At 35.6% G+C, this 22,746-nt stretch overlaps 6 protein-coding genes and 1 long non-coding RNA gene across 16 annotated transcripts in view; 4 read left to right on the top strand and 3 right to left on the bottom strand.

The window, feature by feature from the left end:
- The first annotated feature begins 287 nt into the window (after nt 1–287).
- Nucleotides 288–1,977, top strand: LOC100748009 (transmembrane protein 98). Its single transcript, XM_003489259.4, has 4 exons — nt 288–752; nt 835–944; nt 1,022–1,154; nt 1,223–1,977. The coding sequence occupies exons 1-4, from the start codon at nt 597–599 to the stop codon at nt 1,496–1,498; spliced, it is 675 nt and encodes a 224-aa protein (XP_003489307.1). The 5' UTR covers nt 288–596; the 3' UTR covers nt 1,499–1,977.
- LOC100747890 (ATP-binding cassette sub-family F member 2) lies at nt 1,635–5,970 on the bottom strand. 4 transcript variants are annotated; one of them, XM_024367432.2, is made up of 9 exons: nt 5,951–5,970; nt 4,818–5,005; nt 4,330–4,733; nt 4,096–4,259; nt 3,787–4,014; nt 3,307–3,694; nt 3,030–3,221; nt 2,752–2,955; nt 1,635–2,673 (listed from the first exon to the last, which is right to left on the bottom strand). In XM_024367432.2, exons 2-9 carry the CDS (start codon nt 4,996–4,998, stop codon nt 2,533–2,535), a joined length of 1,902 nt encoding a protein of 633 aa, XP_024223200.1. In that variant the 5' UTR covers nt 4,999–5,005; nt 5,951–5,970; the 3' UTR covers nt 1,635–2,532. The 4 variants fall into 4 exon arrangements, with proteins under 4 accessions (XP_024223200.1, XP_024223199.1, XP_003489306.1 ...); XM_024367431.2 differs by lacking the exon at nt 5,951–5,970 and adding an exon at nt 5,856–5,890; XM_003489258.4 differs by lacking the exon at nt 5,951–5,970 and adding an exon at nt 5,598–5,755.
- On the top strand, nt 5,860–8,244 carry LOC100747644 (gem-associated protein 2). Its single transcript, XM_012385365.3, has 6 exons — nt 5,860–6,000; nt 6,432–6,702; nt 6,791–6,875; nt 6,984–7,142; nt 7,211–7,498; nt 8,057–8,244. The coding sequence occupies exons 2-6, from the start codon at nt 6,596–6,598 to the stop codon at nt 8,147–8,149; spliced, it is 732 nt and encodes a 243-aa protein (XP_012240788.1). The 5' UTR covers nt 5,860–6,000; nt 6,432–6,595; the 3' UTR covers nt 8,150–8,244.
- On the bottom strand, nt 7,616–9,877 carry LOC100747767 (ubiquitin-like protein 4A). The gene is made up of 3 exons (XM_003489257.4): nt 9,579–9,877; nt 8,779–8,884; nt 7,616–8,703 (listed from the first exon to the last, which is right to left on the bottom strand). Exons 1-3 carry the CDS (start codon nt 9,624–9,626, stop codon nt 8,405–8,407), a joined length of 453 nt encoding a protein of 150 aa, XP_003489305.1. The 5' UTR covers nt 9,627–9,877; the 3' UTR covers nt 7,616–8,404.
- Nucleotides 9,878–9,995: 118 nt separating this feature from the next.
- LOC100747849 (ribonuclease H2 subunit A) lies at nt 9,996–12,255 on the top strand. Of its 3 annotated transcripts, none has more exons than XM_033320617.1 (2): nt 9,996–10,314; nt 10,884–12,255. In XM_033320617.1, the coding sequence occupies exons 1-2, from the start codon at nt 10,156–10,158 to the stop codon at nt 11,727–11,729; spliced, it is 1,005 nt and encodes a 334-aa protein (XP_033176508.1). In that variant the 5' UTR covers nt 9,996–10,155; the 3' UTR covers nt 11,730–12,255. The 3 variants fall into 3 exon arrangements, with proteins under 3 accessions (XP_033176508.1, XP_033176509.1, XP_012240784.1); XM_033320618.1 differs by lacking the exon at nt 9,996–10,314 and adding an exon at nt 10,402–10,420; XM_012385361.3 differs by lacking the exon at nt 9,996–10,314 and adding an exon at nt 10,434–10,672.
- Nucleotides 11,829–22,746, bottom strand: part of LOC100747447 — a 132,283-nt gene continuing 121,365 nt past the window's right edge. For 3 of the 5 annotated variants that reach the window (XM_024367436.2, XM_024367435.2, XM_033320621.1), the window contains 5 exons: nt 18,534–18,739; nt 17,431–17,566; nt 16,650–16,789; nt 15,187–15,454; nt 11,829–13,247 (listed from right to left, as the gene is read on the bottom strand). In XM_024367436.2, coding sequence (XP_024223204.1) covers nt 13,180–13,247; nt 15,187–15,454; nt 16,650–16,789; nt 17,431–17,566; nt 18,534–18,722 — 801 coding nt within the window. In that variant the 5' untranslated portion in view covers nt 18,723–18,739 and the 3' untranslated portion in view covers nt 11,829–13,179. Of the gene's footprint in view, nt 13,248–13,463; nt 13,689–14,042; nt 14,232–15,186; nt 15,455–16,649; nt 16,790–17,430; nt 17,567–18,533; nt 18,740–22,746 lie in introns of all 5 variants that reach the window. The other 2 variants (XR_004461704.1, XR_002946632.2) reach the window with 2 other exon arrangements.
- Nucleotides 16,786–17,773, top strand: LOC117151636. The gene is made up of 2 exons (XR_004461706.1): nt 16,786–17,142; nt 17,273–17,773. It is a non-coding gene; the product is annotated as an uncharacterized LOC117151636 (long non-coding RNA).

Genomic DNA, 22,746 nt, shown 5'->3' with positions numbered 1-22,746 from the left:
AAATAAATGCTAAATATTTTTTGTAAATTAAATGGGATAACTATTAACATTCGTTCATAGTTTTAATATTTGTTAGAACTCCCTAGATATTAACTTTCATAACAAAATAATTACACAGATCCAAAAATGTGTATACATCCATAAAAACATACTTTTAAAAATGTAATAAAGAAATTCCTACCAAAAATTCCTTCTAATTTTTAAATAAGCAAAATGAGAAAAGAGGAGAACTTGTTTAATAAAATTTTTCTATATATTTACTTTCCACTTTTTACGGATTTACCGATTATGATCTTATTCTTCATAGATTTCCTCTGTACAAGCATGGAATAGTACAAAACCACTTGTTAATATAATTTCCGAATTACATAACGTGACTTACAAAAGCTACAATCAGGAATTATTTTTTATGAATGGAGCTTAAGATTCGTGACAGTCTCCGCCTCCCACCGACTGTCACCGGGAAACTCGACGCTGTTTACAGTTTTGACACAAGAAAAATAGTTGAAACAGTATTCATGAACTATTTAAAAGGGTTTAGTTAATTAAAAGGTTCATTTGAACAAAGTAATTGAATTGTCAAACTCATCTGAAAAATGAGTTCTCCGGTATCCATAAGTAACGCTGGTCCCACAACTAGTGCTACAGGAATGGAAACAGTAGTAGCTGTTGCACTTGGTGCACTTGCTGCTGTTTTCCTTGGTGCACTCTTAGTATTACTTGTTATATGCAAAAGACAAAGATGTTACTATGTAAGTTATATACTATAAGTCATATATATATTGTTTTTTCTCTCTTATGAAACATGGTAAAATCTGTACAATTGCATTTCAGAATCAAAAAGACTCTCCAGATCTAAGCTCAGACTTGCTAGAGGGAGAAAATTTCTCTGGTTTAGGCTTAGATGTTTGGGAAAGCGAAGAATGGTTAGCTGGTGCAGAGAGGTATAGAGCGTTTGTTAATATCTAGAGATGAGACTCTGAATTAATTACTCAATGGTGAAATTTTATGGATAATACAGATGGGTTGATGATGCTACTGGTTTAGCTCCACTATGTATTGCTGTATTAAGATCGTGCCATGCTTTGGCTTCCAGTCTCACTGCTATTGCAGGCACAGTAAACAGTAAAACTGTCCCATTGGAGATAGTAGATGTAAGTCTATACTTCCTTATTCCATAGTAACACTCAAAGCTAAGAATTTGTATATCTGTATTCATTAGGTTGCCAGACGTATTCCACCTCGAGTTGACGATGTGGTTAGAAGTTTGTATCCACCATTAGATGCAAGATTATTGGAAGCCAGAGTAGCAGCATTGGTACTGGCTGTTACACACCTGGCATTGGTGACTAAGCATGGAGTGTCCAAGAGTCATGCTAGGAAATTAGCATTTATTGATCAAGCTTTGAGTGATATGGATTCCCACTTATCAATCTTAAGGAATGCTGCACTGGCACAGGAGGTGGCTTGTTCTGTTCCAGCTTCAACACCTGTTTGACCTTCAGTTTATCTCCTGATCCAGAAAAATCTTCACCAGTATTTACAGTTTCTATGTTTCTCGTGGTTTTGGGTCCTTATACTAGGCTTTATTAGGCTCTACGTGAAATTGAAGGTATACACAGCATTACAAAATGTTTCATATTATGTATTTCTTTTCCTTTTTTTATTATGTCAAGGTCCAAAACCCAATAGTGCAACTTCGAGTTTTCTATCGACAATATTCAGTGTATTACATTTCATGTAATCATAGTTGTTACAAAAATGCATACATTACTTCCATGGCGTATTAAAAAATATTGTAAGATATATAATATATATAGATTTAAACATTTTTCACGACGAAAGAACCAGAGATATACTACGTCTTGTGATATGGATATCCGCGAGACTTTAGTCTTCCATGATGTTAATACTAGATCAAAGTATTTATGTATAATGTCAGATGAAAAGTTCTATTCGAGAGAAATCGTGTCGTTTTATCGATTATATTAAGTATTTATAACTGTTTGTACACATCCATATATTTTTTTATATACCAAGAATCAAATTAATTTATAGCTAAATACGACTTTATAATAAAGCTAAATTGCAAGAAAAAAAATCGAGTATTTGTTGTATGTTAATAATACTTAAACGTGTTTTATTTCAGTAGTTCTCTTAAGTAATCTATTTATGTATATACATACATATACATATGTGTATGTATAACACATACACGTATGTATAACACATACACATATGTATATACATGTGAAATCTATAATTTTTCGTAGTACAGTAATAATGTCGAATCTCTAACTTAATAACATGGCAAATATCCACCATGAATCGACATCGCCAGCTATTACAGAGTAATTCGCTGCTCATTATTTAAATAAATTAACTAAAAAATCTTCGATCACTGATAAACGCTACACAGCAGCGCAAAGTCAGCAATAGACACGAAACAACGAGGACAGATTACTATAATGGAGAGAGAGAGAAAATATACTTGGAAAAAAATTGGGCAAAGCATATTACACATTATTCAAATTATTTGCTTCTGTGCATCTCCTTTTGTCTCTTCTGGTTGTCACTAAGCACTTTGGTCTTCAGATGCTCTTTGTAGTCTAATATATTTCCACTCCATTTCGTGACTGTACCATTTTCACAGACCCAAATTTCCTCTGCCACCTAATAAAACGTATAGATATTATATAATCAAGTGATTAATGGATTATATACCTAGTCTTTTTAAACGGCAGTATATACCTGATTGATTAATCTGAAATCGTGAGACACAAGCACCATTCCACCATCAAAATCATTAATTGCATCAGCTAATGCATCAATTGTCTCCATGTCTAAATGATTGGTCGGTTCGTCAAGTAATAATAGATGAGGCACTTGCCAAGCTAACCATGCAAAGACCACTCTACAACGTTGACCATCGGACAATTGCCTTATTGGGCATACCTATACACACAAAAAGAAAATATTACTTTTTGAACCTCAATGATAGATATTTAAGCTTTTATAAATAATTATACCTGCTGACGACCGGTTAATCCGTAACGACCAATGATTTTTCTCATTTCTTCTCGTTCTTTAACATCTGGAAAGGCTTTCATCATGTAATCCAAAGGCGACATATCTAGATCTAATAATTCATGTAAATGTTGGTGGTATCTCCCGATTCGAAGATGACTGTTCTTACGTATCATACCACTAGTTGGAACTAACTGTAATTATAAATTAATATGTAACTTTGTATATATAAATATTCCCTTTTTTAATTTCCGTACATGGTGGTTAATTGGAACTTACATCTCCATATAATAATTTTAAAAGAGTACTTTTTCCAGCTCCATTTGGCCCAACTAATGCAATTCTGGTGTCTAAATCTATACCAAATTCTAGATTTTTATAAATCCAAGGTGAATCTTCGTTGTAACGAAAACTAACGTTTTGAACCATAATAACAGGGGGTGGAATAGTTCCGCAAGAGGGAAAGTAGAAGTTCAGCACTTTGTCATTGACTACTTTTTCTGTGAGACCTTGTGCTACCATCTTTGCCAGTGTTTTTTCCTTAGATTGTGCTTGCCTTGCTAGTTTTGCAGATCCGTGTCCAAATCTAGCTATATAATTCTTCATGTGTGCGATTTGATCCTGTTCCCAGTTATACTGCTTCACTTGATTCTCCAGTAATTCCATTCTAACATAGAGAATTCATATTAATATTCTCATTTGTATTTAGCAAGAATTTAAGTTTCGTTCATCTTTTTGTTATGTCTAATTTCAATTTACCTTGTCTTCACAAACGCTTCATAATTACCACCATAATATTTTAGTTGCTTTTTATTGACATGAATGATATTTGTACAGATGCCATTGAGGAAATCTTGTGAGTGAGAAATAATGACCAAAATTCTTTTGTATGTTTTCAATTCTTCTTCCAACCATACACAAGCATCCAAATCTAAATGATTGGTAGGCTCATCCAGTAATAATAGGTGAGGTTTCACATATAAAGCTCTGAAACAGAATAAAATAGCCTTAGTAGATCATTGTATACATATGCAAACTCTTCTATTCACAGACAATTAGATAGTTAACCTTGCAAGAGCAATTCGCATTCGCCAACCTCCAGAGAAATCTTTGGTAGGTGTTTTCTGCATTTTTGCAGTGAAACCCAAACCATGTAAGATATGAGCAGCACGAGCTTCTGCCGTATCAGCTGACATATCCTCTAACCTTTCATAGACATCCATGAGTTGTTCCTATTTAGATAAAAACTGTTAAATATTAAGTGCCAGTAAAAAAAGCAAGATATACAAAGTAAGAACATACTTGAGCATCTTCTTCTTCACATTCTACTAACTCTTCTGCCAGTTTTTCTAATCGTATACGCTCCTCATCTACTTCCATCACACAATCTAAAGCTGTTTTATCGCTAGCAGGCATTTCCCTGGTCAGATGAAAAATGTCAATCTGATCAGGGATAGGAACTTCTCGATTTCCAAGTACAGCTAATAAAGTAGATTTCCCAGAGCCATTAAGTCCAAGCAAGCCATAACGTCTGCCGCAGTTTAATTCCAACATAGTATCTTGCAGCAGTTCACAGCCGTGGAAAGTAATAGAAAAATTAGATATCTTTATATCACGACTTCGGGGGTGTGAAGCCAATGATCCTGTACATGAACGTGCTTCAGCATTCAATCTTGCATCTGCTTCCAGTTTCATACACAGTGCCTCTATAATAACACCAATGAATCAAACTCTCAATTAAAAGACCTTTGATAACATTTTTGCCTTTTAAAGACAGTTTCTAATTTTACCTTCTGCACTAACAGGCAACCCATTGGTTCCATTTTGAATGATTCCCACTCCAGGACTGGACTCCTTACCATCCTCCACAGTCTTGTTCTGGTTATTCTGAGGTGGCTTCTTGCCTGATTGACGAGCTTTAGCTGCTTCCTTCTTTTTCTGTTGCTGCTTCTTTTTTGCGTCGGACGGCATGATTCGTCTGAAATTCGATTAGATACTTGGAGTGTCGTTTTAACGTGGTATGAGATACGTGGTATGAAATACGTGGTACAAGATACGTGTTATGTAAGCCGGAGGTTAGGAACACGATCGCACGTGCGTTAGAAAGTAAGATCGAAGCGGAGTAATGTCAAATTCGAAAATTGAAAAACTTCCATTGCCGTAAACGGCTCGTTACATGAGCCAGCCAACGAGTGCGACGAAGAGGTACATAGACAAGAGGGGGACAGAACAGAGCGATAGAAGAAGAAAGAGAAAGACACTGATAGTGGGCCTGGGATACAGAAACCGTGATTCTTAATGCATTTCACATTTAAAGTTACCCGATAAAAATAACTAGCTTATTAATGTTGGTTGCGCAATAAAAATAAGAAACGTTTAACAGAGGGAAAAGAAAGATAACAGGGGAAAAATAGAGACGAAGCACCTGCAATTGAGACAAAAGAAACTTCGATTATTTTGCGACAGTAGTGGATGTTAGAAAAATTCTTAGAATTATTAGAAATTACTCGATGAGATGTTTATAGGTTATATTGAAGTAATGATTTTATAGTAGGTTCGAGATTTATTACCTAGTTGTGCGCCAAAAATCGAACGATCCGTGCAATACGCAAACACACGTGCATGGATAAAGACAAAGCCGTCAAAGCGACATCATTCGTCAGGTAGAACTATTTGCTGTGGCAACCTTCCCCACTCTGTCACCAGAGGTCTCTAGCATGCGAGACTTTTTCGTTAGTGCTTCGGCTTTAAGCGCTTCTTACAAATATACAATTTTATGTAAAGATACAATGTATACAACTTCCAAAAGACGTTTCCTTATCCCTTACACACTGTAAATCACAAGCATGACTATGATTACACAAATGACTCGATCATGGACCTACTCAGACGTACCCATATCTGTGGGTATACTTGTACCTACCGACCTGGCTTGAACTGAGACGGGCATATATATCTTGTATGATAGAAGACGTATGTTACCCAAACAACAATACAACATACATACATTACTCGTAATGTGTTAGACAATTTAAACAATATATTTCTTTTTAATGATTCAATCGATTTGGATAAAATATACATATATTCGAAGAAATTGAGGATCATGAATTCAGTTGCATATTTTTCATTAATTATGTAAATGAATGCAGGAAGCAAAAATTGGATTATTCATACTTTCTTTTCAAAAATTAAAAAAAATAAAAAAATGTAAGCAATTAAAAATCGAAAAAACCGAATGTATCAAGCTAAAAGTCTAATGTTAAAAATAAAAAGTTCCATTTCTTAGTATTCCTTCTGTATTAAATAAAATGACTGTTTTAACAAAGCGTTTATTGTCACTTTGAAATACAAAAATGCATAACTTTTTTACATTGCCTATATTGCAACTTTTTTAATTTTAGTTGCAACTGTCATGATCTTTGGTATTTATATTAAAGGGTGACCATAACCTAATCTGAAAGAAACAATATAACCTATAAGTATACTAACACAAATGCTGTCCACGAATAAAATTAATCTTATCGAATGAAAATTGGAAGTACCTATCTGTTAAACAATAAACAAAATGACAGATTATTTAAGACAACTTGCTTTCGATGTTGGAGAAATTGATGAGGATATTAATTTGTCCTTGCCTCCAACTTCCGGAGAAGAATATATAAAAAGAGTAATGTAAGTAAATTTCCAGAAAATAATCATAAAAAAATATTTTTAATAATTAATAATCGAGAATAAAGAATTTTATATAATGTTATTACAGGATAGAAACACAGAAATGTGCTGATATTGTAGTAGCTGATATTGATAGAAAACATTTTAAAAAACCTACAATTGATGTTGAACCTGTAAGTTTGCAAATGGATGTTTTAATATCATCTGTAAAAGAAGTATGAATTGTACGCTAGCCAGAATTCAGATAATGTATAATAATCATGTAAACACAACCTTATAAGTTATCAGGCTGCATGGAGGCACCACCATGGCTGGGCCCTACGCTTGATTGGCAGTTATGTCAAGTGTCAGACTTTTCCAATATCAGACTATACATAAGTCAATTGAAAGATGAAATTCAGACATTGAAACGTAAATGGAAACCTCCAAAGATCGATATGGTATATATTAAAGTACTTTTCTACTAGTTGCATGTTTTAATATTAATGTTAACATTTTAATCTTACAGCCAAGTATTGATGATGAGAAAGGTTGGATCAAATTCTGTTCAGGTAATGATGAAGAAAACATACGAGTTCCTCCAACATTGGATGTTATTTTTTCTTTAAACCAACCAATGGTAGAACAAATATTAGAATATTTAGTTGAGCACATGGAAACGTTAAAAAAGATTGAGTACAAATTGGGTCAATGGATATATGCATTGCTAGTTGTTCTAGAAATGCCACTAACTCCAGGAACATGTTCTTGTCTGCGTTCTTTGGCTAGAACCTGTTCTGTCATGCGTGCAAAATCGGTAATAATGGATTACAAATAACACCATCCTTTATTTTTTAACAAATCAGTTTTATTGCGTATATTAAATTTGCCATTGACATAAATCAGGGAGTGAGTTAAAGAAGTAGTCTAAAAAGAAGGATACAATTATCATTTGTATTAAAAGAAAACATATAAATCGCTTACTAATTGTTTTGTAGTTAACATATCTTATAATAAGGAGAGGACCCCAACTCCAGTGTCGATTTAAATGAAAATTCTGAGTCTGCATATTTTAAATACATACTTCTAAATCAATTATTAATATTATTACAAAAATTTTAGGATGGTACTTACCATAAAGTGAATAATTTATATTTAATACATTGCATAAAAACTAACATGAACATCTGTTTTCAACATTTTCACTCTTTGTTGAATTTATTATTTTTGTATTTAATGTTTTCAATGAACATAGAAAAAGGAATTTATTACAGGCCCTAAAATTTCATTAAAATCAGACACACAAAGTTGAGGCCCTCTCCTTATTGATCTTAACTTTATCTGCTTCTTCCCTTTTTTCTATTTATTTTTTTAGAAGAGACTGGAAGTACATGAAATAGGGGCACTGAATTTATTTATATGCCTAGTTGCGCGATACTTTCGCCAATTGGACTTGGCCGATCCTTGAGAACTCCCGTCTATTTTTTTTTATTAAAGTGCAGTTACTATTAGTATACTTTATGTACGTTTTAATAAATTTAATAAAATCGACCTTTTAATACATCTATATGTTGCTCTTTACACGTCTTATTATTTACGATTATTTAAAATATACTACTGGTTATCAGGATATAATGAGGCAATGTTTTTTTCTAATTAAATAAAAGTGTATTACAATAATCAAATAATAAGCAAGAGAAGTTGAAGAACTGAAATTTTATTCTTAGGCTATATTCTCTTGGTCCTGGAGAAGTGCAGTCGCTAATCGTTCTAGATCATCGTAACTAAGGTTATTCACTTTATTCTTTAGGTCTTTTATCAACTCATTGGTTATCGACTCAGTTTCTGACTCTGTATAATAATGCCTCAGAACTCTAGAAACTTCATCTCGTAAGAGATATATGCCAGATTTGCTGTGTGAAGCTCTTCCCTCACTAGACCCTTCCTCTGCCTTTTTAATAACCAAAAGATTTAACTTGCTCCCATCCTTAATTCCTGGATAGAAACTCAATGGATTTTCATCTGAAATATTTTTACGCCATTGTCTTAGAGGGCAAACATAAAATTCAAATGTTTTGTTTATAGTTCAAATACTACCAGCTAATGTCTTGCCCGTAAGCAACAGTCTCTGGTGGGGAACATCTATTCCCAAGAGGTCACTAACTTTATGTTTTAACTGAAGAACTGTATCTGAAGGTGTAATCTATTAAAAAACAAAGAATTAATTAACAATTATTTAGAATAACATGAAACCTGTTTAATCAATGACAAAATAGATTACAGTAAAATCAATGACACAGGACTGACAAAAGCAATAACTGACAATAGCTATGATCAATATGCAAATTTAGACACCTGAGAGTTATAGTAGCATAAATCAATCCACTGTTAGCTTTCATAAAATAGCGTTCTGTGTTTATTATAAAAGATTGAGTACATTTCTTCAAGTCATAAAAATATATTGTGACAGAGATTAAAGTTGTAACTTAGTTAATTACAAAGCTAAGAAGGCAATATTTTTAAAAGTAGTGAAGTATATGCAATATGTGCAAATTCTCAAAATCTTGACTTACACCACTATGACTTTCAACCCATCATTAGTGTGTATACCACTCAGAAAATATGTATGCCAATGATTATTATTGTCAGTCACGGAATCCTGATTAACGAAAACAGTTGGTGATACTAATGTAACCCTATTAAGACTACTCTAAATAAAAAAAATTCAAAAAGTTAATTTCCTAAGATGTGCAAAATATTCTATATGTAGGTTAAAAAAATTTCTAGAAACATCGTCGACGGCTCATCAATTGAATGGATATATCGCGCGACGTTTCCCGTTGTAAATAGAAAAATGGAAAATGGGAAAAATGGAAATCAAGCTGTTGTCTACTCACGTCAACAACGCATTCTTTCCCTTGAAGCTTCTTCACGATAACTTTCATGGTGTAATGTGCACGCCGAAGCGTCCTCAGACTAACACGACTGTGTAAAATCAAATTCTTCTCAAGAACGAGACCTTTAATGATACCGATAAGGATTCGAGCATTTTATTGTGAGGTTATATTTTGCGACACACGATATTACTAACACACGGCGTCATCAACTATTTCTACCGAGGACACGCGTACACATGTACACAGGTAGTCAGAAACCCTTGGTGCGAGGTCGATACTGGGCGAATTTTTATCGATACATGAGTTTTATCGAAATAATTCTATTTGTTTCTTTTCTTCAAAATATCATTGAAATACCTAATCAAATATTTGTAAAATATTTTTAATTATTGTAAATTTCTTAAGTTTGACTAGATTATTCTCTAGCAATTTAAAAATGTGATGCTCATTTGGATTAGAGAATTGTTTATCATACTTCGATACGACCTATCGATATCCACGTTTGCGATTTTGGCGGTTAATCTAAATACTGGCATTCGGTTTTGAGGTTATATTGGAGGAAAAACGCGTGAACGTTATGGAGAACGAAAAGGAAATGATAGATGAAGTTGAAGAAACGAAATTAGAAGAAAATTGTGTTAATTCTGAGAAAGATAGTAAGATTACCTGCAAAGAAAATCTAACCCCGTATTTCAAAGCTTGGGATCATAGTGTCAATAGAGTTCATTTGTCAGATGTATGTATATATAAAAAAGAACGATATGTTTTAATTACTCTAAGAGCTTCTGTTTTCTTATTATTTACTTCAATTATTATTTTCTTGAGATCATAGTGACGTATAGGTTATTGAATGTTAACTATTAACTATTAACATATCATCAATTTGACCTTCTGTTAATAACTAACAGAAGAATAGCATAATAGACAGTACTTAAAACAGCTTGCAACTGTTTTGGAATTATGTAACTTGTAGTTGCTCTTATGAAAACATAACCTAATAAAATTATAGAATCATTATTAGTGGAGCCTGAAACATATCATGTATTTTAAAAACACTTGTAAAAGCAGTGAAATTATACAAAATTCCATAAAAAGTATGATTGGAAAGGAGCAATTCAGTATATATATATATACATATCCTACAATATAAGAATATAGAATAAATTTCTTACAAATAAACATCGTTTAATTGCTAAACTATTGATGATTTTAATAGTACACTCTGATAAACATTCCTTCATAGATAATTCATTTCTCAAACAAATCAAGTTTCTAACTTGAGTCCTTATTTGTAATTTCTTCTAGGTACCGCAAATGTGTCGGGATGAACCATGTCAACTTGGTATCGATGAGGCTGGACGTGGGCCAGTCTTGGGACCCATGGTTTATGGGATTGCCTATGCACCTTTATCAGAAAAGCAACTTCTTGTGGATCTAGGTTGCGCAGACTCCAAGAGTTTGACGGAAGAACAGAGGGACGCAATTTTCGACAATATTTGTAAGCAGCACAAGACAATAGGTTGGGCTGTAGATGTCATATCCCCTAACATTATCGCGAATAACATGTACCGTCGTGTTAAGACCTCCCTGAACGAAGTTTCTATGAATTCCGCGATTGAACTAGCCAAACTGGTGATTGAAGCTGGTGCAAACATCACAGAAATCTATGTAGACACCGTAGGCGTACCGCAGAAGTACCAGGCCAGGTTGGAACAGATTTTCCCGGACATAAAGATAACTGTGGCAAAGAAGGCTGACTCAACGTATCCTATCGTCAGTGCTGCCAGTATTTGCGCTAAAGTTTTGCGCGATCATGCTTTGAAAGCTTGGCAATTTCGCGAAGAGTTGATAACAACCGAGTACGGAAGCGGATATCCTAATGATCCGGATACTAAAAAGTGGTTGTCCGAGAATGTAGATCCAGTATTTGGCTTTCCGCATATTGTCAGATTCAGCTGGTCTACTGCTGAAAAGATTCTAGAGTCAAAGGCCCTGCCCGTTGAATGGGAAGAAGTGGAAGACACAGGGAATCCTGGGGAACAAAAGATTTCCAAATTCTTCGCCAAATCGCCGGTTAAGTCTTGCAAGCCACAGAGCAAGCGACATCAGTTTTTCACTGAAAGATGCCTTTCCAGTACTTCCAAATTATGATCTTCTTTGTTTACAATACGAATAGTACATAGACACGCAAACATAGTATCTTATAATTAAAAAATTATTCTTGGATAAAACTAAGACTTATGTCTGATCCATTGAAGTAAACGCCGCTTTATTTATCAGAACGTTAAGTTAGAGATAAAAGTCGGTTCAATTTATGTACATATGTACAAAGTGCTCTTACAGTAAAATACGATATGCAGGTAGTGGTTTCTTTTTATACCACCCCGTGTATTTCACTTGTAATTAACAATTAGGAATGTTATTTAGCGCAAAATGTTCTTTGGTAAAACACACTCTACATTCACGCGCATACATACGGCTCACAATAACTTCTAGGGTAACATATCTCTGTTGATTAATAGCGACTAGATTGATAAAAGCTACGACGAAAGAGAACACTCTCACCGGGGCTAAAATCTTTGCTTGTTCTCTCGCGTGACTGGACGATAGAAACACTCGTGTACAATTAGAATATAAATATACTCGGCGTTCGTTCGCTCGTTCGTTCATTCATTCATTCATTCCGGTTGATTATTAATCGTTCGTTTACGCTTGCGATTTTTTTTAATAGTAAGAGATGAAGGAGAGGAAAAGAAGTACGTAAGGGCTGCAATTTCGCACTCTCGAGAGTTTGAAGATGCTGAGATGAACGTAGATTTGTAAACTCTGCTCTCTGTGTTGTATCAACGATTGAATAGCTTCTTTAAATAACCATGATCATGTTTTTTTTAACGAGACTATACATCTCTTTGCATCTTGCTTGAGAATCTGGGATTTAACACTATGACGCCGCAGACACGACATTACCTCCGCCATATGAGCGTTAACTTTGTGTTACTTTTTAAATTCTATTAACATCATACAAGATTTAATTACTTTTATTACGTTTCATTACTTTTATATTGACAATCAATATTATATTATTGTCGAAATTAAAAATGCAATCGGACAAGAATTTTTGTGCATTTGTAGTGGTCATCTTGCATTTTGGGTTAGATAACTAAATCTATTTATTACTTTAATCTTTTTGTTTTTCATATATTTAAAGTTACTAAATTTTTCTACAAGTACAAAAAAACCATTGTTCGTCAATTTCGAAATTAGCCTTTCGTTATAGTGTTAAAAACGACTATAAGCTATAAGATAACGAAACATGGAAAGTATAAAAAATCCGTGCAAGATGCAGGGAGATTTACACACCCGATTCAGTAAGTACGAATTTATGCGTCCACCCATTTTCTAATCTCTAACATACTGACGTATATCTCTGTTAAGTATATTCTCTCGCCTATATCGTCGCTAACTCCACTAACTGCGATTATAAAAAATAGAAACAACACGGATAATTTAGTACACCAGTGGTCTCCATAACACTTGTTTTTGGAGGCCTGAAAAGGATGAGCACAAAAAAGGACGCGGCACCATGTTGTGTGTGTCCTTCTTATCGTAGAATCAATATACTCGTCATCAGCAGGAAGATACACGGCGCTAACATGCTGCTTCCGCTTCCTGAAACAGAAATGAAAAAGCATTGAACCACGATGAATCTCAACGAGCAATTTTTGTCGACGAACCAGGGACAAGGAAAAAATAAAATAAAATAGAGACAGAGAGAGAGAGAGAAAAGAGTAAAATGGACGATGGAAATCGAGTGAAAAATCGGAACGTATCGTCGGTTTAATTCGATCGATATTGGCGAGGGAATTGCATCCACAGGCTACTGACACAAACGTTTACTGACGTTCGCCAGGCATGTGACCATAAGTCAGCAAATTGTCGGCAAACGAACGTGTCTCTGATTCGTTGTCACAGTTTTTCCTAACGATATTTCGTCTCGATATTTCCTCGTGGACAGACGGTCCTTTTTCCTTGGCATCGATCTTAACGATTGATGTCTTGGTGGTAAAGGATCGTTTATAGGTTAGGAATCCTCTCCTAGGGGATGAAAATCTGTTTGGAAATGGAAAAGAATTACTAGATGTCATGATGGACTTAAGATAGTTGTATTTAATTTGAAAAGTTATGAATATTTCTGGAAAATTATTTTTTTTTTTAAAGCAACAAAATTTCTTTTTTTCCTTACTTGGCTTAGAAGTAAAGTGGTTTGAAAATGTGCTACGTGCGCGTTTAACCCTCACCTGGATTATAGTTATTATAGCCATAATTTTTGTGGAATTTTTAGTATAATATATTGAACAATATACGAGGAAGTAAATAAAAATAAAAATGAAAATAAAAATAAAGTGTGGGAAAGGATAATAAATTTTTTAATAACACTTTCAAATATAATTCTCCGATATTTACCCCAACGTAATAATAATATTTATCCCAGAAATAAAACTGTTTATATATAATCTGATAAAACGATAACACGCAAGTATATCATTAGAGAGTATAAACGTGAAATGTCCGTATCAAAGTTGACCTAGCCATCGCCATCCACAAATTCGCTGTCCAAGAGTTAACTGAAGTATAACAGCGGTTCTCATATTTCTGCAAAAGAATTTGACATATCTAAACTAATTGTTCCATTCACTTCAATCGAAAAGGTTACTCATTAATCGATAAATTATCGAATCACTGTTTTCTTTACCGACAGAATTTTTTATCGATATATGGAAAATAGAGGCTTCAAAGCAAAGCACGGAAATCGTTGAATAATCTAAATTTTCAATAAATTTAATGTATATATAATACAATTCATTACACGAAACAATAAATAATTAAGTAATAATGAAAAACGAACTAATATTTCACAAATTTCAAATAATTTTCTATCGAAACAATTTTTAAATGCATTTTCAACGGGACTGTAACGAGAAGAAATGGGAACCACTGAGGCTTTTCCGTCAAGTGCACGCGTCCTTAAGCGATCTCTTCGGAATGCTTTTCCTTTAGAATGAAAGCTTCCACGAAAAACCGCCGTTCTATATTTTCGATGCCTTCCGTCCCAAATAATAACTTTTTTTATGATTCTACTTCGCGTTACAACGTGGTATACAGTGGAGTGCAAAAGCTCCTAACCGAGCAAGATATTCGAAAAGCGTATATATAAAAATATGTTAGCTTGATATGTATATCTTTATACTAAATATCTTATACTTTCTTTGTATCTCAATTGTTCTCGAATTTGTTTCAAGCCTGTACTGGTCACTATACTGCTATTCCAATTTGGAAATGTTTTATCGATAACGCATAATATAATGGCTACAAAAACTACTGGCAAACCATAGCATATACGTACTAATTAATTAAATTAAAGTATGTTAAATTTCTCATCATTTAGTAATTTGATATTATGGAAATGAAATGTAGATTCTAACAGAGAAGCGCTTCATGTGTCGATTCCTTTTGTAGTCACTGTATACTCATGAAAGGTTTGACAAGTGATCGAATAATTTCGACAACAACCGTATACCGACCGAGCAGCTCATGTTCCATTGCTTACCTCCTAAGATATGTTCCGCGTGCGTATGGCCTTGCGCCCTTGTCTCCCTGCTCTCCATGACCGGCATCTTGAGGGGCCTTTCACCCTCTATGCTGAGCTCGTTCGATTTCCAATATACGGTCGCTATCGTTGCCAGGCATTTGATCTTCAGGTCCCCCCTCTTGAAGTGCTTCGTACGCAGACGGAACTCCAGACCTAGCACGGCGGTTTCCAGACCCTCGCGATCCACCTCAGTGATGTGGGGCCCTCTCAAGTATTGCGTGTCGACCTGAATCCCACCAAAAATAACAAGAAAGAAAGAAAGAAAAAGATATAAAAGTCTGTTTCTTCACTTGCAGGTGTCTGCGTGTTTAGGGGAAGTAAGTCAAATTTGCAATTCTACTTTGGACGAGCGAGCCTGACCAGGATAAGTTACGGCTACGTTAACCCTGTGATCGAGTTGGACTGCACTCGAGGGACTGCAACGTTTCGAAAGATGGCAGGCACGTGAAAGCAGACGGATGATTTATTAACAGGTGTTTGACCAGTACCTGGACTAGGTAATTATTTATAGAACAAGTAATGGACGTCGACTGGAAGATTCGTTCAATTGTTCTTTTAGGAGAACGACCGGGCTGAGCACAAAGAGAATGACGAATTGGATGAAGGAATAAATAATTGAGCAATTCTCTGGAAAAAGAATTCACATGACAAAATTGGAAATTGCGCGTACCTGCTTTGGTTCTAGGTTTATTGAATTAATAATAGTAAGGATTCCTACCGATCTTTGTATTTTTTTATAAAGTTTTTATAGAAAAATTTCATAATAATTCAACTATCTGATTACGAAACCTATTAGGTCCTTTTCTCAATTATGTATTTACCGACTTTTTATACATAGTTTAGTGTATCCTTAAGGAATTTCCTGGTTTCCAACTAGAAGAAATCGAATTGCAATCTTCTAGATTCTAAGCAATCAAATGTCCAAAATTTGTGTTCGGAGCATATCGTTATACTTTTGACTTCTAAAATACCATTCGCTATCTCAAATTCTTGCATTAAAATTGTGTTAGATGCAGGAAATTCCTGAATCAATGTTTACCATGTATTGGAAACTAAAGAACAAGGGATACTTGAGTTACGTAGTCATTAAAGATCCTCATAGATGGCGGTGTTCTAATAAAACGAATGTGCAACACGGCCGGTATCATTTATAACACTTCAATTAGCTGCTTTAAACGATCCGCCTCGGTTGTCCAATTAACGGAATACCGTTCCTTGATCCAACATCACGCTATATTCTGAAAATCAATATACTTGCGGTGGGCACCCAGTGGACAGTGTTGAAAGAAGTTGAAATTGATGGCAAGCGAGTAATTACAACGGATAAGCAGCGATAAGAAAAATGTCGCACAGGACTTTTCCCACGGAATTTCATGGCTTCTGACAAGTACTAGGAACAGTTATAAGTATAAGTTACTTACAGGGTCCCCGTTGATGAACCAGCTGAGCATGGCAGCTGGTTTAGACTTCGCCGAAGTGCAATTGAACCGTACCACGTCACCGACTTGATAACGATGCCTTCCTGGCCTTCCGGTGATAATGGGCCCGTCTTCCGGTAGGGCTGCAAGTTTTTTACCATTTTCTTTTTTCTCTCGGAGATACTTAAATTCTTAGAAAAGTAAGGTTATGTAAAGGTACACGTTTATGTAATTTTACGAAATTACAAGCCAAGTAAGTAAATAGAATTAATATCAAATCTCAAAATGTTTGAGGGAATGAGATATTCGTATAATATTAAAAAATTATCAGAAAATTAAAAGAAAATTAAAAATAGTTTCAGGCGATGAGATGATAAGGAGGAAAAATAGCCTTACACAGGGTATGTTATTTTACTACAAAGTTATTTACCTCATTCTTTATTGCAAAAAATAAAAGTCAACAAATTTTGTATCTAAAGTTTCGTTTTTCACGATGGTAAGTATAAAATCAAGATGAAAATTATAGAAAAATAGTTAACAAATATTATGTTTATATATAAATCCTGCAAAAACAAAGAAGAGGAAGAAGCTACACAGGTTAAAATTAACTTATTTTTTTTTTATAGTAAATGGGATGGAACTAATAGTGAATCTACGTGGACCTGTCATGCTAGAGGAAAGCAGAAAGGACGTTTGGTATTTTTGTTAGGACGTAAAAAACGTTTGCCGTGTGGTTGGCGATGGGGAAGATCAACTGATGCAACGATCTGTAAACGTTTCTTACCCACTACCAGCATGTCCGAGTGATCGGAGACCGTTTGGAAGGATGGCGCCTCGGCTGACACCTCGCATCTGTATCTTCCGGTGCTCATTAGGTTCACGGAATAGAGAACGACCGATCTCTCGGTCGAATTGTGAATCTGAAAAACGACAATGATTCTCTCTGTAGCGCTATGAACCAATTAACCCATTGCAATTGACCCCTGTACTATTCCTCGAATCAGCTATCATGATTCCAGCGGTTTTCATAGCGAATTCTTGCCATCAACATTCTTCTGTGAGAGTTTATGAGGCTACCAGAAGCGAATGCTCAACATGTATTGAAATAACATTTTTTATGATTGAAATATCCGGAGTTTACCGATTATAGTATATAATCCTTTGCACTCTGGCCATAATTTTCGTTCCTTTATTTGTTCTTTGATACAACGTGAAGATGAAACTTCGAGGAAACATATATTTTAAAAAAAGCTTGAAGCTTTAGTAATTTTGTGCCATATAATCACCGAGTTTCTGTTCGAGTTCCCTCAGAGGGAACATCCGAGTGCAAAATGTTTATAAGCGAAACAGGTCTCTTCTATCTAGGCCTTGCTATTTTAATTATTCGTAGAAACAATTGCATAAATATCTATTTATCAATCATGCAAAACAGAGCAGATTTTCTACGACCTAACAACTATTCAACCCTACAAAATGTTAAGGATCTCTAAAAAGAAATTCCTGAAATCCCTAGGACACTCAAAATAAAAAAGGTGAACAATATCGACGATGGCATATTACTAAACACCAAAGGCTAAAAGCAAGCTGCTAGCTAGCTGATAAAAAATTCGCAGACCCTAATTTCTCTTGTAAGAGAAAGATACGTAGCCCAAGGGAACAGGTGCAGTCTCGTGAAACAGCTGGACACTGTTCCCGACCGAATTTCGTTGGCCGTACATGGTGCAGGCCCGAAGAGAAATTCGTAGGCCGGAAATGAGCGAGATTGAATAGAAACGCAGGCGACAGAACGCGATAAAAATGAGAAGCGATGCGCTTTAAATAGAATAAGCTAGGCGAGGGGTGCATTGGCACGAGACGCGGTAAAAATCAATACAACGTGATTCTTACGTTCGCCGTGACACCTGGCAGCTGAAAGACGAGCACAGGCGGCATGTTCTGCGGCACGTATCGGTAGAACTCGTTCCCGTCTTTGTACCATTTTACCGAGTATAACGTCTCACCGTCCAGGTTAAAGTTGCACTCCAACTTGATGTTCTGACCACGGACCACATGCTGGGGGACCACCAGCTCCAGCATCCTCAACGCTACCGTGCCTGGCAACACAAATTGATGCTAGTTAGCAGACTGTGAATGTTTATGCAAATTATTATTAATTTTTAAGAAGTAACGAGACAGATTTCGACTTTTGGGAATGAGCAACATCGTATGAATGTCGCGATGCTAATTTCACACGTAATACAATTCTCCCTTGATCTTATTAACGGACTATGAGAGCTCTTCACCGAGCCATTAAGTTCTTTATACATGCGGTTCGCCATTCGCTGACCCTCCAAAACTCCACCCTTGCTTTTCCTGCCTCTTACGAGATTCGATTTGTACCTAATATTCATGCGGTCTCGAATTATGAGAGCGTTTTTGTCAGAGACATTCGTGAAGCGTAAAACTAGGGGTGTTAATAATACTGGAAGGACCAGTTTATTTTTATATATTCACATCGTTCGAAATTGCGCGTTTGAAGCGTCTCAATATTAAAACTACCGTCCAGTACCGAACAAATTATTTGATTAGTCGATTCTTCTGTCTAAACTGTGATTGATAATGTTGCAGGAAAAAACATTTGAGATGCGATAGTAGTCGGCGATAGTGCTGATGCTGGTTGTAGATGTCGCTAGTGGAGTACTGCTGCTTTCTTCTCATTAAGATGTCACGGAAGAAGAATCGGACTACGGGCACCGGGATTTGAACCCGAGTCTCGAACGTTTGTAACCAAAGACGCTGTTATTGTCCGATCAAAGCTGTTGTCAAGTGCCGCTACACATTTACATGTGAGAATACAGATTTCTATTCGACGTCCAGATAAAATTTCATTGTATAATCTCTCCGAAGCGAAGGTGTCAGATTTCATGGTTTCTGCACCTACAAACACACACACCTACGAGGCTGTGACTGCCCAAATACTGTTTTACTTCAGTGGCGATACTCGGCAAGTTGCGCAACTAGTTGCAAGTGGGCAAGAGACCTAACAAATTCTCGTAGATTGAAAGGGGAAAAACTGCAGCGTGACAGCGATAGTCGTATGAATCGTTCAACGTTGGGAACGTGAAGCCATTCTCACGCGTGTTTGCTCACTGTTCCCAGCAACGCTAGAACAATTCCATCGAATTGCCTTTTAACCTTCCACTGATACTGATGAAACGTCGCGTTTTTCCGCGCTCGCGTTTTCCACGCGATCGTCCGTGTTACATAGCACGCGAACCTCTTCCCAAAATCATTTCTTCACTCGTACTTGCTTATCAAAATTAATTATCAAAAATAAATACCAAGTTAAGTACAATTATATATTATAATTTAATATATAATAAATGTATAATAATTATTATATAATAAGTACAATTGTATACGTTTGCATGGTAGGCGAATTGCTCAATTTTTCTAAATTTTTCAGGTTTATGAAAAACGGCGTAAAGCGCTTAAAGTCGTATATCACGAGAAAGCTTGATTTTTCGACGCAAGTGTCAATATCTTGTCGCCAATAAAAATTAGGACGTTCGAGAAATACTGTGACGAACTTGCACTATAAAAATAGAAACGTTACGAGGAATATAATTTCCTCAGGAAATTCGACAATAAATTTGTAATTATTTGACCCGGTAATTAAAGTACGCGAATGGTAATTACTATTATATTATATACCTTAGCTTCTAGAATTTATGTTACTTGATTCACGTGGAATAAATTATCGATCCGTCTGTTTTGATATTTTGAATCAATTTCGTATATTAATAATTTACCAACGTATGAATAATCGCTTGTTCCCAGAGGAAATTTCGGAAAATGAGAAAATATCTTGCAAATTAATTGTAAACGTTGATAGAAAATATTCTAAAACAATATGCTCGTTGAATATACGTTCAATATCTTCGCATTAACGTTACATGAGGTTAAAAAGGTCGTTATTTTTTCGAAGACCTAGCATGCCCTTAAAAATAACAACCTTCTCGTCAGAAACAAAGAAATTAACATTGTCACATTTATTTATTCATGTAATACTTAAATCTATAATATTTCATAAGTCTTAAGTCGCCATTCTTTTTGCAGGGAATAATTTAAGTTCCAAGAAATTTTTCAAGCGTGTAATTCAGTAAATTTGTGAGTAAATTTTTAAATGATTTAATTTAGAAAATTTGTTTTACCATGAAAATATTTATGGTCGTAGATTTTCGCGAGACACGAGCTATTACAATTACATAATCCACGTACAAACCAGTTTGGATATCAATTTATATAGTTCGTGGACTCGTCGTTAGTCAGTCTTTCTGTGAGAGGAAGAGAGAAGGGGGAGGGGGAGAGAGATAGTTTTCCAGAAATTACAACAGAAATAAAAGAATAAAGAACCGTTCCTGTCGTTTATCTCGTGGCACGCTTCGATTTCATTTTCCTCGACTTTTTTAGCCCCATTACTTTTAAACGCGACTGGCATTAACTGCGAAATCGGCCGACATTAAGGGCATACCGTGCAACAAAGAGAATTATCTCCTCTCGCAGCAAGAGAAAGAATCATTGTTAGGTGTTCCAGAACAGAGAAAAAGAGGGAATCTCGACGTCTGCGTAAATGCAAGACACTTTAATCTAAAGCCGAGTCCGTCAACTTTCTCTCTTTTCTTTCGACGACTGTTATTCTTCAACAATTTCTGCTCGAGGATTCTCCAATTCGCAAAGCGTATAATTATTGCTCTTACTTTGTAACGGAGAAAAATTTCATCGGAATGGATTTCGAACACTTTCCTTTGATTCCGTCGATAAGATAGTATACCGTCATTAACGAGCTCAATTCAACAACCTTAAAATGCCAAAAGGTACTAAGAACCATCGAAAAATTGTTAAAATTAAATTGGAATACTCTTTAATTACGTTAGCCACTTTACCGATTGTTGGTACTAAAAAAAATGATAATTTTCTAAAAATTCCAAACAAATCGCATTAATTGCTTTTTAATACACGTCCAACGATATTCTCAATATCTAAGATATCCACAAGACAAAGAATACACCTTTCGTCTTTCTCATGGTTTTTTATTTCCGTCTTCAAAGGCCTAAACAAAGGTTACGAGGGAAGAAAGGACAAAGAAAGGATGACACGAGACTACGCGAAGGAAAAGAGTGGCATTCTCTGAAGATAAGGCAGCACACCGTGGTATCTGGTCCGGAAAAGTCGCGTGGACGGAAGAGAAGAAGTCTTGTTCCTCTGATTGTCGAGGGCCGTGATTCACAATTGCAAAAACCGATCCAATTATTCCACGAATGCCCGGGGCGGGCTGCATTTATCGGTCCCGTTGATGCAGCGATCCAAGCGCCACGTAACGATTAAATTCGGTAACAAACGCAATTCTTTCTGTGATCAAACAGAAAAACTTCAATACGACATAGCTGAAAATACGAAACAAGACGAAAGGGAGATTTTACCATCTCAACGAGCGTTGTCCTCGTTTCCTCTTCTTTCACGCTCCACATAAATGGCCAAAGAATTCAACGAATGTCTCGTTCATCGGTCTTATTAGGATATCAAATTGCTTAGACGATTACAGCGACAATTACTGACAGGAAATTCCCCAGAATGTAAGGATGATTGTGAACTAGGCGCTACTGAACAGGCGACTAGATGTTTATGCATTCATAGGGATAACAACAAACTGTCTAAAGTATAAATCACTATATCTGCTAAATCGCTAAATCGCGTGCCAAACGAACCAATCAATCTCCCAGACACAAAAATTCCTCCACCCTAAATCTTTTACCAACCTATCAATAAAAAGTCGAATCTGTCAACCATGGTAGCCCCAAGAAAGCATCACACAACGAACTTTGAACGATCGACTAGAAACGCGGATATGACCGAGTTCCCGGGGTTTGTCCGGTGCTTTCAGTCTGGACCGTATTTAAAATCCCTAGGGACGTGTTCCTCGCGGGCGTTCCCCTTACAGCAAATATTTTCCCATCGGCCTGGAAGTCGCTTGTTACCTTGTCCAGTGGCTTCTTTTCGATTGACAAAGGGTTGCCTTTCGTTTGAATTCAGGGTTGAACGAGGGTGTGACTGTCGAAGA

The sequence above is a fragment of the Bombus impatiens genome, unplaced genomic scaffold, assembly GCF_000188095.3.
Source record: "Bombus impatiens unplaced genomic scaffold, BIMP_2.2 scf_0320, whole genome shotgun sequence".
Classification (NCBI taxonomy): domain Eukaryota; kingdom Metazoa; phylum Arthropoda; class Insecta; order Hymenoptera; family Apidae; genus Bombus; species Bombus impatiens.
Note: the sequence above shows the minus strand (reverse complement) of the source record. Positions and strands in the feature narration are given on the sequence as shown.

What these genes read in the sequence shown, in the direction of transcription:
- LOC100747849 (XM_033320617.1), top strand. Translation starts at nt 10,156, where the DNA reads ATGGAGAACGAAAAGGAAATGATAGATGAAGTTGAAGAAACGAAATTA. An exon ending in ATAGAGTTCATTTGTCAGAT is followed by an intron (nt 10,315 to 10,883) that starts GTATGTATATAT and finishes AATTTCTTCTAG; the next exon opens with GTACCGCAAATGTGTCGGGA.
- LOC100747767 (XM_003489257.4), bottom strand. Translation starts at nt 9,626, where the DNA reads ATGAAAGTTATCGTGAAGAAGCTTCAAGGGAAAGAATGCGTTGTTGAC. An exon ending in GGAAAGAATGCGTTGTTGAC is followed by an intron (nt 8,885 to 9,578) that starts GTGAGTAGACAA and finishes GTTTTTTAATAG; the next exon opens with ATTACACCTTCAGATACAGT. An exon ending in TACGGGCAAGACATTAGCTG is followed by an intron (nt 8,704 to 8,778) that starts GTAGTATTTGAA and finishes AAAATATTTCAG; the next exon opens with ATGAAAATCCATTGAGTTTC.
- LOC100747644 (XM_012385365.3), top strand. Translation starts at nt 6,596, where the DNA reads ATGACAGATTATTTAAGACAACTTGCTTTCGATGTTGGAGAAATTGAT. An exon ending in GAATATATAAAAAGAGTAAT is followed by an intron (nt 6,703 to 6,790) that starts GTAAGTAAATTT and finishes ATGTTATTACAG; the next exon opens with GATAGAAACACAGAAATGTG. An exon ending in CTACAATTGATGTTGAACCT is followed by an intron (nt 6,876 to 6,983) that starts GTAAGTTTGCAA and finishes CAACCTTATAAG; the next exon opens with TTATCAGGCTGCATGGAGGC.
- LOC100747890 (XM_024367431.2), bottom strand. Translation starts at nt 5,875, where the DNA reads ATGCTTGTGATTTACAGTGT. An exon ending in TAAAATTATTATATGGAGAT is followed by an intron (nt 3,222 to 3,306) that starts GTAAGTTCCAAT and finishes TTATAATTACAG; the next exon opens with TTAGTTCCAACTAGTGGTAT. An exon ending in GATTAACCGGTCGTCAGCAG is followed by an intron (nt 2,956 to 3,029) that starts GTATAATTATTT and finishes TTGTGTGTATAG; the next exon opens with GTATGCCCAATAAGGCAATT.
- LOC100748009 (XM_003489259.4), top strand. Translation starts at nt 597, where the DNA reads ATGAGTTCTCCGGTATCCATAAGTAACGCTGGTCCCACAACTAGTGCT. An exon ending in AAAGACAAAGATGTTACTAT is followed by an intron (nt 753 to 834) that starts GTAAGTTATATA and finishes ATTGCATTTCAG; the next exon opens with AATCAAAAAGACTCTCCAGA. An exon ending in TCCCATTGGAGATAGTAGAT is followed by an intron (nt 1,155 to 1,222) that starts GTAAGTCTATAC and finishes TGTATTCATTAG; the next exon opens with GTTGCCAGACGTATTCCACC.